Below are 15,418 nucleotides of genomic sequence, written 5' to 3'. Positions count from 1 at the left end.
GAGAAAACTTCTTTTGGGTCTGGTGGGGAGGCTACTGCGTGGACTGATGTACTCAGCCCATGGGCAGCCAGACCTGGCCTCAGAGAAGGCCTTTGTTGCCCCTTTTCCCATCTTGGCTGCAGGAACTCAGACTGGATCTCAGCCCCACTTGTTTCCTGGCAAGTGCCTGTGTGCACACCCAAATGCTGCAGGGTGAGGTGGTGGGACAAAGAGAGTCACCAAGTGCTGCCTTCTGGTCGTTCCCCCGAGGCCCTGACTCCTGCCTCCTGCCTCACCAGGGCTGCTCTGTGAACGTGGGCCCCTCCCTCACACTTGTGCTGACATCTGGGGCATCCTGGGAGGCTGTGACTGATGCTGTCGCTTTTCTGTCTGCAGGCTCCGGGGTCCTGTGGACCATCATGAACTGGGAAAAGTAGACGAGCCCAAGAACCTCTCCAGGAAGAGCAAGGAAGAGCCGAGCGTTCTTTCTCCCTGTGCCTGACCTCATCCCCCCCTGCTCTGCCCCCACTGGCTCCTGGACAAGAGCTGGGCTTCCAGCAGGACCTTCCCACAGGGGATGGGCAACTGGTGAAGTAGGGCTCACTGCCAGGGCCCCAGTTGGCCACACCATGAACCTCCAGGCCCAGCCCAAGGCTCAGAACAAGCGGAAGCGTTGCCTCTTTGGGGACCAGGAACCAGCTCCCAAGGAGCAGCCCCCAGCCCTGCAGGCCCCACAGCAGCCCCCTGCCCCTCCACAGTCCACCAGAGTGAAGGAGGAGCCTTACTTTGGGCACGAGGGTCCAGCAGGGGCCGCCCCCGTCTCCCAGCCTGTGGAGCTGCCCCCTCCCAACAGCCTGGCCCTGCTGAACTCCGTGGTGTACGGTTCGGAGCGGACCACGGCGGCCATGTTGTCCCAGCAGGTGGGCTCCGTCAAGTGGCCCAACTCGGTGATGGCTCCAGGGCGGGGCCCTGAGCGCGGAGGCGGTGGGGGCGTCAGTGACAGCGGCTGGCAGCAGCAGCCGGGCCAGCCTCCACCCCACACGACGTGGAACCGCCACAGCCTGCCCCTCTACAGTGGACCCAAGGGGAGCCCTCATCCCGCCATGGGGGTCTCCACCTACTACAACCACCCCGAGGCGCTGAAGCGGGAGAAAGGTGGGGGGCCGCAGCTGGACCGCTATGGAAACGCCGTGCGGCCAATGATGCCACAGAAGGTGCAGCTGGAGGTGGGGCGGCCCCAGACGCCCCTGAACTCTTTCCATGTGGCCAAGAAGCCCCCAAACCAGACACTGCCCCTGCAGCCCTTCCAGCTGGCGTTCGGCCACCAGGTGAACCGGCAGGTCTTCCGGCAGGGCCCCCCGCCCCCCAACCCGGTTGCGGCTTTCCCGCCGCAGAAGCAGCCGCAGCAGCAGCAACAGCAGCAGCAGCAACAGGCCCTCCCGCAGATGCCGCTCTTTGAGAACTTCTATCCCATGCAGCAGCCACCGTCTCAGCAGCCCCAGGACTTCGGCCTGCCGCCGGCCGGGCCCCTGGGGCAGTCCCACCTGGCTCACCACAGCATGGCGCCCTACCCCTTTCCCCCCAACCCTGATATGAACCCAGAACTGCGCAAGGCCCTCCTGCAGGAGTCAGCCCCACAGCCTGTGCTACCTCAGTCCCAGATCGCCTTCCCCCGCCGCTCCCGCCGCCTCTCGAAGGAGGGTGTCCTGCCTTCTGCCCCCCTGGATGTGGCCGGCACCCAGCCTGGCCAGGAGCCCACCAGCAACCTGTTCCTACATCACTGGCCCCCACAGCAGCCGCCGCCCGGCCCCCTGGGGCAGCCCCATCCCGAAGCCCTGGGATTCCCGCTGGAGCTCAGGGAGTCGCAGTTGCTGTCTGATGGGGAGAGACTGGCACCCAACGGTCGGGAGCGGGAGGCTCCCACGATGGGCAACGAGGAGGGCGTGCGGGCAGTGGGCACAGGGGACTGTGGGCAGGTGCTACGGGGTGGGGTGATCCAGAGCACTCGACGGAGGCGCCGGGCATCCCAGGAGGCCAATTTGCTGACCCTGGCCCAGAAGGCAGTGGAGCTGGCCTCACTGCAGAACGCAAAGGTGAGAGTGGCACGGGATGGAGGCCTGGCCTGGCAGAGGGCAGGGTGAGCCGTGTCTGCGGCCAAGGGAGAGCAAGGGATCACAAGTCCACAGGGCAGTTTTCTCACTTGATTGAAGGAAACTGAAAGCACCCACAGGCTTCAGGGAGTTCTGAACTCCCTGTGGGCAAAGAATTTCTCCGTAGGTACATTCGTCCCTGAAGGAAGGATAAAGTTTGTACACATAGGTTTGCGGGCAGGAAGGTGCTGTACACCGTTGTGGGTTGGCTTCTTCATTTGGCACATGAAGGATTGGGAGTAGGGGCACGTGCAGCATTGCCAGATCCGGTATACTAAAACAAGAAGGTGGCAGTGGTTACACAGGTGATTACCCTTGCCAAAGTGCTTCGAACTAATTAAGCATTGGTGCATTTTGTTGTATGTAAATTTTGCAGCAATCAAGTTGATTTAAAAGAAATGACAGTAACGGGCGCCTGGGTGGCTCAGTCGTTAAGCGTCTGCCTTTGGCTCAGGGCGTGATCCCGGTGTTCTGGGATCGAGCCCCACATCAGGCTCCTCTGCTGGGAGCCTGCTTCTTCCTCTCCCACTCCCCCTGCTTGTGTTCCCTCTTTCGCTGGCTGTCTCTCTGTCAAATAAATAAAATCTTAAAAAAAAAAAAAATGACAATAACAGTGGGGAAGAAGAATGAACACAATCTGGGTACCTCTCTTGTACTTGCAATTTCTTATACACAAATAATTGGTTACGAAACCCTATGACAGGGATGCTGCCATTATCCCATTTTATTGCTAAAGAAGCTGAGGCCCAAGGAGTATTTCCCAAGGTCACAAAGCTAAGATAAAAGTCTGGTATTTGGCTCCAAAGCAAGTGTTTGCACCTTCCCTCCCTAGGAGTTTCAACCCCACCCCCCACACCCCCTCCCCCCACGCCAATGGGCCAGGCTGATCTGTCAGAGTCTGTAGAATTTGACTTCCCTCCAGCCAGTTGCCAACAGGGAAAAGGTACAAAGACCACCATTACTGGCAACAGGTTCCTTGCTTACTTTCTTTTGCAGGGATATGTTTTGAATTTAGATACTATTTCATGTGCCATGCACTGTGCAGGCCAAACAAAACACATCTGTAAGCCACCTGTGGCCCAGGATGGCTATCTGGGGACCCCTGTGCCAGGCCAGCATCGGAAGCCCTGGCAGAAGGGAGTTTATGGAGAGTATTTGGGAGTGTGGTGAGAGAAAAGGTATTCAGGGAAAAACCATTGGGAACCATCGTGGGTGTTTGAGTTCCCGAATCAAACATGACTAGGGGTCTTGGACTTACCAGGACTTATCTTCTAAACCTTACCTTACTTCTGTTCCCCCTCCCTCTCTTCTCCAGGATGCCAGTGGCTCCGAGGAGAAGCGGAAAAGTGTGTTGGCTTCAACTACCAAGTGTGGGGTGGAGTTTTCTGAGCCTTCCTTAGCTGCCAAGCGAGCTCGGGAGGACAGCGGGATGGTACCCCTCATCATCCCAGTGTCTGTGCCTGTGCGGACTGTGGACCCAACTGAGGCGGCCCAAGCTGGAGGTGTTGACGAGGACGGGAAGGGTCCTGAACAGAACCCCACTGAACACAAGCCGTCTGTCATCGTCACCCGCAGGCGGTCCACCCGTATCCCTGGGACTGATGCCCCAGCTCAGGTATGAGAGGCTCCCCATGCAAACACCCCTTGAACCTGTGTGCTCCTGGGGGCCTAGTACCCTATGGGAAAAAGGAGAACATGGCAATGTAGGAGGGATTCAAGCAACCTGTGGAGATACTATTTTCCAAACCAAACTTACGGATAAATGCACTGTGGGAGACAGTGAGATAGTTTTATACTTGAAATTGAGACTGCCTAGGAAAATCTAGGATGTGTGAATCTCTTTCATTTCAGGTCAGCAAATTTTGGCTTCAAATATGGGTCAGGTTTTGTGCGAGGCCCTGGGATGCAGAGATGTTTACTTGTTCTGTCAGACAAACATATATATGTTAAAATCTCTCGCTAAGATTGAGGTTTTATCTATTTCATCTTTTAGTTTTATCAGTATTTGTTTTATATATTTTGATGCTATGTTATTAGTTGCTTATTCATTTAGAAGTGGATTAGACACATCATTATGAAATGTTTCTATTTATCTTTAGTAATCTTTTTGCCTCTCAAAGTCTAGTTTGTGAAACATTTAGTTTTCTTTTGGGTAGTGTTGCAGGGAAGGAGATGGATGAGATGTGTATCTTTTCCATCTTTTTACTTTTAGCCCTTCTGTATCCTTATGCTTAAGGTGTATCTTTCAAGTGGCCTATAATTGGGGTTTGTTATTATCTGTTCAGACAACCTTTGTCTTTTAGAACATTGATATAGTTTCCTTTTAACGTAATTACTAAAATACTTGGGTTTAAATCTGCCTTCTTACTGTTTGCCTCTTATTTAGCCCGTATTGCCTTTTCTGTTCCTTTTCTTTACCCCCTCACCCCCTTTGGATTGATTGGGTTTGTTATTCCATTTTCCCTCTTTATTAGTTTATTAGTTATAAACTTGTTTATTATTCTTATTTACTTAATTATTACTCTTTCATTTATTTATTACTCTTTTAGTAATTATCCAGGCAGCCTTTCTTCCCTGGATTAATGTGAGAGAACTAAAAAGGAATTTGAATGACTACCCTTCTCAGTTCACTGGAGGGTGGCACAAATCTGGTACCATTCTAGATGCACGGGCGAGAAGCTAAGTCATCACATCAGTGAGCGCCTTGTGGCAGTAGGGCTTAATTCTCTGGTTGAAGAGAGCTACTAGAGAGTAAAACACGCATTCTTGGCTGATTGAAATCTAATATAAATTAGTATTTTACCTCTTCCAGAACAATGCAAAGTTCTTACAACACTTTAACTCCACTTTTCACCAGTCTCTCACTTGTAGAATTATTAACACGTATTTTCATTCTCTAAACATTTTAACATCACCAGGATGTTATAACATCATTGTTTTTATGAAGTTTTTTATTTTAATTCCAGTACAGTTAACATCCAGTGTTATTTTAGTTTCAGCAGTACAGTCTTGTGATTCAACAATTCTATACATTCCTCAGTGATAACATTATTGTTTTGTTCAGTTATCGTTAATTTTAGATTTACTGAAAGACTTAGCATGTTTGTTGCTTTTCATTTCTTCTCATATCTCCAAGCTTCTATCTCAGATCATTTATGTGCTGCTTGAAGAATATCCCTTAGTATTTCCTTTAGTGTGACGCTGTTAATGATGAAATTTATTAGTCTTCGCTTGTCTGAAAATGTTTATTTTTTTAAGATTTATTTGTTAGAGAGAGAGCGCGAGAGAGAAGGAGGATAACTTTGCTGGGTGGAGAATTCTGTGCTGGTAATTATTTTCTCTTAGCACTTAAAGAATATCATTCTGTTGTCTTCAGACTTCCATTGCAGTTACAGTGTTGGGGAGATCACCGTAAGCCATATTGTTGTTTCTTTGAGTATAATGTGTCTTTTTATCTTGTTGCTTTTAAGTGCCTTTTTTTTTTTTTTTTTTGGTCATTTGTTTTTAGCAGTTTTGCTGTTATACCTAAATATCGGTTTGCTTTGTATTTATCCTGTTTAGAGTTCACAGTTCTTCTTAAATATTTCTTCTGCCCCATTTTCTCTCTTCTGTCCTTCTGGGACTCCAGTTACACATTGTTAGAGTCTTTCACCATCTCCCCTATTTTGTCTGTCGTGCACCTTTCTGTATTTTCCACTTTTCTCTTACTCTGGCCTTTCAGTTCACCATTCTCCCTTTAGGTGTATCAAATATATTGTTAAGCCCACTTATCTAGCTCTTATTTTTAGTTATTTTTTTCTGAATTTCTGAATTTCTGTTTGGTTCATTTTTAGAATTTCTAGTTCTTTGATGAAATTTTCAACCTTTTATTTTATTGCATAATTTAAGCGTGGTTTTCTTAAAGTTTATGTCTGATAGCTCTGTTAGTGGGATCCCCATGGGTCTCTTTCTGTTATGTTACTTCCTGTTTCTAAGTCACATTTTCTTCTCTTGTATATCTGGTTTTAATTGCATGTCAGACATATATGAAAAATTGTTGAAGTAATTAAAGACTCTGGATGATATACCCTTGTCTTCCAGAGAGGATTTATCTTTGCATCTGACTGGTAGCAAAGGGCATTAGCAATCTGAGTTATTTTAATTAAACAGTGATTGAGATGAGATGATTTTAAGTTGAGCATTATTCTATGTGAGGACTAGTCTATTTCTTTTCTTTTCTTTTTTTTAAGATTTTATTTATTTATTTGACAGAGAGAGAGCCAGCCAGCGAGAGAGGGAACACAAGCAGGGGGAGTGGGAGAAGAAGAAGCAGGCTCCCAGTGGAGGAGCCTGATGCGGGGCTGGATCCCAGGACCCTGGGATCACACCCTAAGCCGAAGGCAGACGCTTAACAACTAGCCACCCAGGCGCCCCAGGACTAGTCTATTTCTGATTCACCTTTATTTTGAGGATTTAGCCCTTTGGAGCCCCAGTCCAAAGCCTGGGGATTTATCAGGCTCTCCTTCCTTGGCAAGGTCTAAAGCCCGATTTTTATTCTGCTAGCTCCTTGGATTTGTTAAAAACTCTATTTAGTTTTCCCAGCGTCCCAGTTACCTCTTCCAGTAATGCAGTCACCTCTAGGGAAGGCGCAGCTCCAGACGCCGCCCTCGCCCCTTTCACTTTCCTTCTTTTCCTGTATCTTGGTTCTTCAAGACTTTGCCGACTGATTTACTCTCTGCTACCTTCAGAAATGTGGTTTTTATATAGAATCTGGATTTGTTCGTTGTTCCCAGCTGGAGAGTGGGCCTGCGAGCCTGTCCTCATAACAGAAAGGGGAGCTTTAAGATTATCACGAGCAGCTCAGTCTCTACTCCCTGGGGTCTTATTCTCTGGTTGTGATAGAGGTTGGAGGCTAGAGGCCTCAGCTTGTCCTGAGGATGGCTAGAAGGAGCCGGAGGCACTCCACAGCTCCACATGCCCATTTCATAGATGAGGAAGTAGGTCCAGAAAAGGCGAGAACGTACCTAAGTTCATACAGCCAGGTAATGACAGAGCTCGCCCTGGAATTTGAATCTCTTGAAACCCCACCCGTGGGCACTTTCACTTCACCAGGCTTTAGGAGGAGGTTGTCTTTTTGTTGTTGTTGTTGTTATTTGTTTACTTAGTTATTTATTTTTCTTTGTATTATAGATATTTTCAATCTTGCACAAAAGTATAGAGAGTGGTAAAGGGAACCTCAATATTTAGCCCTCCCCTGGCTTTAACGGTTTTCAAAATACAGACATTCTTTTTTAACTTGATTCTCCACTTCTTCCTGCCACTGGATTTTGTTTTTGAAACAAATCCCAAACACCGTATCATTGCATTCATAAATGCTTAGCTTTGTATCTGAAGTACACTATACATAAGCTTTCTCCCTTCCTCCCTCCCTCCCTGCCTCCCTTCCTCCCTCCCTTCCATATAACCTCAGTACTATTATCACATCTGCAAAACCAATACAAAAAAATATTGGCAAGTATTCAAGTAGTTTAATTCCGTTTCCCTTATTACAAAGTTACAAATCACTCCAGCTAGCTTAGTTCATGTTAGATTTCTTGTCTAGCAAGTTTGGGGGCCTTTGGCTCGACTGCATTTTTTTTCTGTGTAATCATCTTGTTCCCCTAAGGGAAGAAGAATGAAAAACTTCATTTCTTCCGAGTCTGTAGAAACGAAGAGAGGGCCCAGATGGGTAAAGGACATGGCTAAGACCGCATGGAGAGTCAAGGCCCTCTGCTGAAAGGTGTTGTGGGAGCTGGACCCTGGGAGGAGGACAAAGCCTGCTCTTCCCAGGCCACCTCAGTCAGCGTGGCCAGCCTCACCTGTTGGCCAGCTGTGCACCCAGGGAGATGGCGTAGATGTCGCTCGTCCTCATAGGGTTCCATTCTCTCTGCAGAGGGTAGAGACGGAGCGGAGAAAGGCCTCTGATTCCCTTACAGCCCTACACTCCATTCTGTCTGGAGACCCATGAGGCATACTGAGCAGGGAGAAGTGTAAGCTCGGAGGGCTAACCTTTGACACGTGAGTGGGCTAGTCTGTGGTCATAGGACTGATACCGTGAGGAAAAGCTCTGTGAGGACAGGACTGTCTTGTTCCTTTTGTGGTCCCAGGCCCAGCTCAGGTCTTGCACATAGTAGGCACCTCCATCCAATACACAGCTTGATAGCAGCCAGTATTTGTTGAATAATTACTACTCAGGTACTGTTCTCAGCGATTTCCATGTATTAATTCATTTCATCCTAATAGCTAACCCATTCGGTAGGTACTTATCATTCCCGTGTTAAACATGATGATGCACAGAGAAGATAAGAAATTTTAGGGGGTAAGTAAAGGAGGTAGATCCCATTCTAAGCAATTCAGCTGCAGAGCCTGGACCCTTAACTACTATAGCTCCCTGTCCAATAGCATACTTCACGTCAGGGGTTGGGAACTAGGGCCTGTGGGCCAAATCCAGACCTAAGAATGGATTTTACATTTTAAAAGGATTATTTGAAAAGCACAGGGAGAAAGGGAAGAAGAAGCATGTGTAATGGAGACACGTGCAGCCCACAAAGCCTAAATTTACTCTCTGGCCCTTTACCGAAACAGTTTGCCGACCCCTAGCCTAGAGGAGACAGTAAAAGGGTTTTTGGACCTGTTCCCTGTCTCAGGCTTGCCTTGGCAGGTGTAGTGGGCAGACTAAGTTCCAAAGGTGAGACTGACAAGTAGTGGTCAAGTCTTCAGTTTTCCCAGCACATAGGAGGCTGAGCCATCTTGGTTCTATTTCCTTCTCCAGGCTGAGGACATGAATGTCAAGTTGGAAGGGGAAACTTCAGTGCGGAAACCAAAGCAGCGGCCACGGCCTGAGCCTCTGATCATCCCCACCAAGGCGGGCACTTTCATTGCCCCGCCCGTCTACTCCAACATCACCCCATACCAGAGCCACCTACGCTCTCCAGTCCGCCTAGCCGACCACCCCTCTGAGCGGAGCTTTGAGCTACCCCCCTACACACCTCCCCCCATCCTCAGCCCTGTGCGGGAAGGCTCCGGCCTCTATTTCAATGCCATCATGTCAACCAGCAGCATCCCAGCCCCTCCTCCCATCACGCCAAAGAGTGCCCATCGCACCCTGCTCCGGTCTAGTGAGTGACTCACCCTCAGGGGCCATGGGGGCAGGGAATGTGGGGAGGGAGGGCAGTGGGCAGGGATGAGACTCCACTTATAAGGCTGCCAGAGATTGGGCTAAAACACTGTGGGCAAAGGGGCTCCACTCTCTTCTCTGAGAGAGAAGAGGAGATTGTCCTGGTTCAAGAACAGGCAGGGGTGTGGGAGGGGGGTATGAGCCCAACTGCTCGGGTTCAAATCCCAATTCTACCATTTACTATTACTCGTGCAAGTCATTTAAACCCTCTCGGCTTCAGTTTCTTTAGTATTTAATTGAAGGTATTAGTAGTATTTGGTTGATGATGAAATTGCCAATTTCAACTATTTTTGGATCCACAAACCTAGCCGTTTCCTAGGGTTCAACCTACTAGCCACCTCACAGGGTTGTGGTGAGGTTCAGATTCTTAACGAACGTAAAGCACTTAACATCATGCCCGGAGCATCATGTTTGCTCTTATTATGTGGGAGATCCTGTCTCCTGGGTCTCTTGAACAGTTGTTTTGGCCAAGAGCAGACATTTTGGCTGGCCTGGCCGGTGAATTGTTGAAAAATGTTGCCCACTCCACAAAAGGATCTGTTTCCCTGGAAAATGGGACAATCCTATCTCTTACTGGAGTGGAAGATTCAGTGGGAGTAAACACTACCAGAGGTAGAAGGGCGAGGCTGCGCCGTCACCAGATTAAACTCTGACCCTGACCTCCCTTGGCCTAGCTCTCTGGTGCCCCCTAGTGTCTGTAGGTGAGAAATGGCTCACCCTGAGCTGGCTGACTCTGCCCTCCCATGTACCCTCCAAGCTCCGAAGCTTCTCTCCCTGCCTGGGTTGTGCAGGAAGAAGTCACTGTAGAGACCAGACTGGCAGCAAAGGGAGGCCTCCCGCTCACCCATGAGCATTTACCAAGTACTTGGGTGTAAAGCATTGAACTGGGCCTGGTGAAGGCTCCAGCAGTGCAAGGGACAGCATGGTCTGTTCTAAAGAGAGTACAGGGTCACTAGGGAGTTGACATGGGAACCTGGGAGACAGAAGAGCAGAGGTTGTGAGCAGAGTGGGATCAGCAGCCATCGAGTGAAGCTGACCCCAACCTCCAAAGCCTGCAGAGGCTCCTAGCCTGGGGTGGGAAGAAAGCATGCAAGAGAGGGTGGGGCTAGAGCTGAGCTTGAACTAGGAAGGGGGCGGGGAGGGCCCCCTAGGCTGAGGCAACGAGTGGTACAAAGGCCTGGAGGTGGGACGTGCAGGAAGAGTGATGAGCCGTGAGTAAGCAGTCTGCTGGGATCTGGGGTCCGGGCAAGGGGGTAGTGGGAGGCATAGATGGAAGGCGGACTGCATGAGCCAGCTGAGCCGAGGAGTTCAGCTTTTATCTCAGGCTGCGGAGGGGAGGCAGGCAAGGGTTTGGTTTTGGAGCCAGGTAGTGTCTGGACCGTGGAGCAATAAGCTTAGCTCGGGAGAAACTGAGGCAGAGAATTCAGCATGGCAGTGAGAAGAGAAGTATGAAACGGGGATCCCCTTCACCAGCTCGCTAGTGTGCCCAAAGTTGCAGCCTCTTGACTAGAGCAAGCACAGTTAGATGTTGGAGTTCATTCTGTAGTGTGGGAGCTCCAGGGCCAGGGACCCAGCTTTGGGTAGCAGTAGTAGTAATAATAATAATAGCTAATATTTATTGAGGGTGAGGCTCTGCGCGTGATTTCATTCAGTCCTCGCATTAACCCTAGGAGGGGGTAGTAGTAGCCCCTTTTAGCAGGTGTGAAAACAGAAGCACCCCCATGCTTGGCACAGTCACAGTTAGTCGTCACAGTTGCAGGCTGAGGAGCCAGGATTCGGGGTGCCTGATTTCCAAGTGTGAGTCTCTGTGAGTCACTGCCATGACTCTTTGCAAACACAGCAGCCACGTACGGGGCGGGGGGGGGGGTCTTGCTGAAGGGAGGAGGGTGCCATTCACCATGCCTTTTGTCCCATAGATAGCGCTGAAGTCACCCCACCTGTCCTGTCTGTGATGGGGGAGGCCACCCCAGTGAGCATCGAGCCGTAAGTGCAGCCCTTCCTCTGGCCCATGGCATGAGGGTGGCCGAGTGGGGTCCAGTGCATGCGGGCCCCGTGAGGAAGAGGAGGGTCGTGTGGGGCCCGCAGAGGGCTGAGTGGGCCTCTGAGATTCTGCAGTGGCCTCTGAGCTTTACTGTCCCCACCCTGCTTCTGTGTGAAGGTCACAGGGAAAGGAAAGGACCAGCTCAGTTAAATTTGCCTCAGAAGAGAACTGGAGGATAGTCCAAGAGACTCCTTCCATGTCTGTAAACCTGGAGCTTCTCCCCTTTCCAACGTGTGGGCCTTGTCTTTGTGGCCGTACCAGGAGCCCTCTGCCAGGCTGTCCTCATGAAAGCCAAATGCCCTTACACCCGGCTGAGGCCTGGCTGTGCTCAGCCTCTGCCAGCTACCCCTGCATCTTCTCCTATCCCAGGGAGAAAGATTCCCTGTCGCTGCGAGGTGAGGCCTCACTCCCTGCCCTTTCCACCCCTGCAGACGGATCAATGTGGGCTCCCGGTTCCAAGCGGAGATCCCCTCGATGAGGGACCGCGCTCTGGCAGCTGCAGACCCCCACAAGGCCGACTTGGTATGGCAGCCGTGGGAGGACCTCGAGAGCAGCCGGGAGAAGCAGAGGCAAGGTGAGAGGGGACCGGGGCCAGGAGGTGAAGGTGGGCTGTCGGGCAGGTGGGTGGGCTAGGCCCGGAAAGTGATTTCTTCTCCCTCCTTCCCACGCTTGCTCCAGTGGAAGACCTGTTGACAGCTGCCTGCTCTAGTATTTTCCCTGGAGCTGGCACCAACCAGGAGCTGGCCCTGCACTGTCTGCATGAGTCCAGGGGAGACATCCTGGTGAGACAACGGCCCTGGTGGAGGGAGGGACCCGCAGGGAGGCTGGCCTGGACCCATGTCTGCTGTACAGGAGCCAGGACTGCTAACATGCTGATCTGAGGCAGGCAGGAGGGTCTGACCAGGCTGGGGGTGGTAGGGGCTCCACCCAAGGCAGTCTTAGTTCCAAAGTCCAGACTCGGCTGCACAGGGTCCTCCTGTCCGCCCCAGGCCCTGAGTCTGGGTCAGTGAGTCCCCACCCTCAGAAAGGTTGTCACTGAGGGCTTTCTCCACCTGTGGCCTCCAGTCCTGGGGGCCACATGTTCCCCCTTAAGAGGCCTGTGGCCTGGTTCCTGAGCAGTCCCACCCCCCATGACCTCGTGATCCTGCCAGACCTCTTGTCCCTCAGCAGTTAAGCGGGGGCAGAAATAAAGGCCCACCCTACTACTCAGTGCTGAAGAGGCCTTCTGAGTTTGCCTGGCACCTAGGATGCTCGGCCTACCACTGAGACCCCTGCAGGGCCCTGACCTTTTTCCTCACTCCCCCGCAGGAAACGCTGAATAAGCTGCTGCTGAGGAAGCCGCTGCGGCCCCATAACCACCCCCTGGCAACGTATCACTACACAGGTGGGCCTGGGCCCTGCAGCCTCGGGGGTCTCCAGCATCAGCGGGGCCCAGCTTCGTGCTGGGGGGGCGGGGGATAAGCCAAGAGCCAGAGTGAAGGCTCTGACACCAAAGCTGGGGTAGTTCTCAAGGGGCTTCCTGTGCCCTGGACGGGAAGGGAGAAAGGTGTGGGCAGGTGGGAGCCCGTGCAGGCAGAAAGGTCCATGGCGAGGTGCAAGGGACAGGAGTCTAGGGAGTGCCATCTAAACTAGCCTCAGGTGCCTGGAACTTAGGTAACCCCTGGAGGGCCATGTCCCATGCTGGGCACTGTGCTTTCAAAGGGACATTGACCGAATGCGTAATCACAGCAGCCACTGCCTTCCATCCCTGTTGGGCGGTCATCCCGTCTGTGCCAGGCAGAGCATCAAGGGTTCCACAGCATTACCTCATGCAGTCTGCACCACGGCTGCTGCGGTAGCTTCTGTCCCGAGCTCCCAGCTCACGAGTGAGGAGAGTGAGGCCCAGAGGCTAGTACGCTGCGCGAGCAGGATGTGGCCCCCGCTCTGAACGCCTGCAGAGTCCACGGGCGGATGCGCTCAGGCTTCTCTGCGGCCAGGATCGCCCCCTGCAGTGTGCGCAGCCCCATCCACCTCACTGCCTCGGCTCCCTCTCGACCCCACAGGCTCTGACCAGTGGAAGATGGCGGAGAGGAAGCTGTTCAACAAGGGCATTGCCATCTACAAGAAGGATTTCTTCCTGGTGCAGAAGCTGGTAAGCTAGGGCTCTGTTTTAGGGGCGAGTGAAAGCCAGGAACTGGCTGCATGATGGGGGGCTCCCTCAGCCGGGGGGGGGGGGGGGGCTGCAGTCCCTTACCAGGCCCTCTGAGAAAGCAGTCAGGTCAATGCCGCTCAGGATCCCCCGAGACACTTTTCCAGGCAAAACAAGGGGAGAAGATTGGGCCTTTCCTCCCCTTGGTTCCAAGCCTTCTTCCCTCAGGTTAGGGGTCTAACTGCTCTGGGACCTCAGAGGGAGGCCTGAGTGGGCAGACCCAGCGAGGTCAGACTGCAGAGCGACTTGCCCGAGGGAGAACAGGAAGAGAAGGAGGGCTGCAGGCAGATGTGAGCCATTCCCCAAGGGGCTGGAGTACTTCAAAAGCCACAATCAGTATGTGGAAGAGATGTCACTGTAAGGATGAGGGGAACTGAGAGCCAACGCCAGCAAGGGACTTTGTAACTGACCCGGGGGCCGCTGCCCCCTTCCTGTCAGACCCGGGACTTCCTTCCAGTAACTCAGCTGACCAAATAGAGGAAGACAAGCCTAGTTTTCCTAGATTGAATTTATCTTGTCCTCTCCCCATGTTCTTCTGGGAGAAGAAGAGTGCTTGGCTAATCCCAGGACTTGCATCTTCCCAGCAGCCCTGCCTCACAAAATCTGAGCCTTGTGGACCGCTGAGGAAAGAGGGTTTCCAAGAATGTGTTCTCTCCTCCGAGAACTGTAGATTGTGCCAGGACAGCTCTGGGGACTGGGCAACGTGCTGATGAACTCTCCTGCAAGGGCCCTGTTGTGAGGACAGTCATTCGCTAGGTTTTAGTAACACTGCGTTCTCAGATTGGGCAATATTTCTGCGAAGTATGTGCCTGTGAAATTCACTGTGGTGCCCCTAACGCCTTAATGAAAAGAGCAGACCATTAGTCCTACAGATGATCAGACAGAATTGATAGCAAAAGCTAAACAGGATCTAATTAATACACTTGTGACTTGGCCATTCCTGTGAGATTGGCGCACATCTGTTTCCTCCTTGGGCACAGAGGACTGTCACTGACCCCTTGGGCTCTGTGGACAGGACTTCCCAGCTCCCTCTGCAGCCCCACAGTTGGCTGAGCATTCTGGAAGCCTGGGGCAGAAAGGGCAGATGCAGAGCAAACAGCCTCTGTGTGTGGGAAACCAGTCCAGAAATTAAACCCAGCAGCCAGATGGATTTGTGACCTGGGAATGCTAGGATTTCAGAGGCCTGGGAGGCCCGTTGGACGTCCTCTACACGTGAAGAGACTCGCCTGAGGTCACACAGCCATTTAGTGGCAGAGTTAGGAGTAAGACTTGGGCCTTCTGCTTCCTTTTTAGGTTTTCCAGAGCTTTGTTAGTCTCCCTGGAGTCCCTCTTTGACACAGGACAGTTTAACAGTTCTCTAGCCTCACTTGTCCGATGTTGCTCCCTGGAGAGGAATGACACTGTTGCCTGGATGGGTGAAGAAAGCTTGTGTTGCCAGGTCTGGCTGGCTCTGAACGTGGATGGTGTCCAGACTTTTTCTCCCTGAACTTTTTATTTTGAAAAATTTCAGGGGCGCCTGGGTGGCACAGCGGTTAAGCGTCTGCCTTCGGCTCAGGGCGTGATCCCGGCGTTCTGGGATCGAGCCCCACATCAGGCTCCTCTGCTGTGAGCCTGCTTCTTCCTCTCCCACTCCCCCTGCCTGTGTTCCCTCTCTCGCTGGCTGTCTCTATCTCTGTCAAATAAATAAATAAAATCTTAAAAAAAAAAGAAAAATTTCAAACTTAGAACAAAATTGAAAAAATAGTACAATGAACACCCACATACCCCTCATTTACATTTACCAGTTGTTACCGTTTGCCACACTTGCTTTCTCTCTCTCTGTCTGTATATAAATTTATATACACTCTATTTCCTCTCCCTCTGTT

At 51.5% G+C, this 15,418-nt stretch overlaps 1 protein-coding gene across 4 annotated transcripts in view; it reads left to right on the top strand.

The window, feature by feature from the left end:
- MIDEAS (mitotic deacetylase associated SANT domain protein) overlaps window positions 1-15,418 on the top strand; it is a 62,672-nt gene that overhangs the window by 40,165 nt on the left and 7,089 nt on the right. For all 4 annotated transcript variants that reach the window (XM_045807851.2, XM_087856124.1, XM_045807850.2 and 1 more), the window contains exons 2-9: window positions 376-2,072; window positions 3,445-3,744; window positions 8,920-9,265; window positions 11,241-11,307; window positions 11,797-11,939; window positions 12,044-12,147; window positions 12,674-12,749; window positions 13,408-13,496. In XM_045807851.2, the coding sequence (XP_045663807.2) occupies window positions 609-2,072; window positions 3,445-3,744; window positions 8,920-9,265; window positions 11,241-11,307; window positions 11,797-11,939; window positions 12,044-12,147; window positions 12,674-12,749; window positions 13,408-13,496 (2,589 nt within the window). In that variant the 5' untranslated portion in view covers window positions 376-608. The remainder of the gene's footprint in view (window positions 1-375; window positions 2,073-3,444; window positions 3,745-8,919; window positions 9,266-11,240; window positions 11,308-11,796; window positions 11,940-12,043; window positions 12,148-12,673; window positions 12,750-13,407; window positions 13,497-15,418) is intronic.

The sequence above is a fragment of the Ursus americanus genome, chromosome 26, assembly GCF_024610735.1.
Source record: "Ursus americanus isolate L20-20 chromosome 26, mUrsAme1.1.p, whole genome shotgun sequence".
Taxonomy (NCBI): domain Eukaryota; kingdom Metazoa; phylum Chordata; class Mammalia; order Carnivora; family Ursidae; genus Ursus; species Ursus americanus.
The sequence above is the reverse complement of the archived record's forward strand: the minus strand, read 5'-3'. Positions and strand labels throughout refer to the sequence as shown.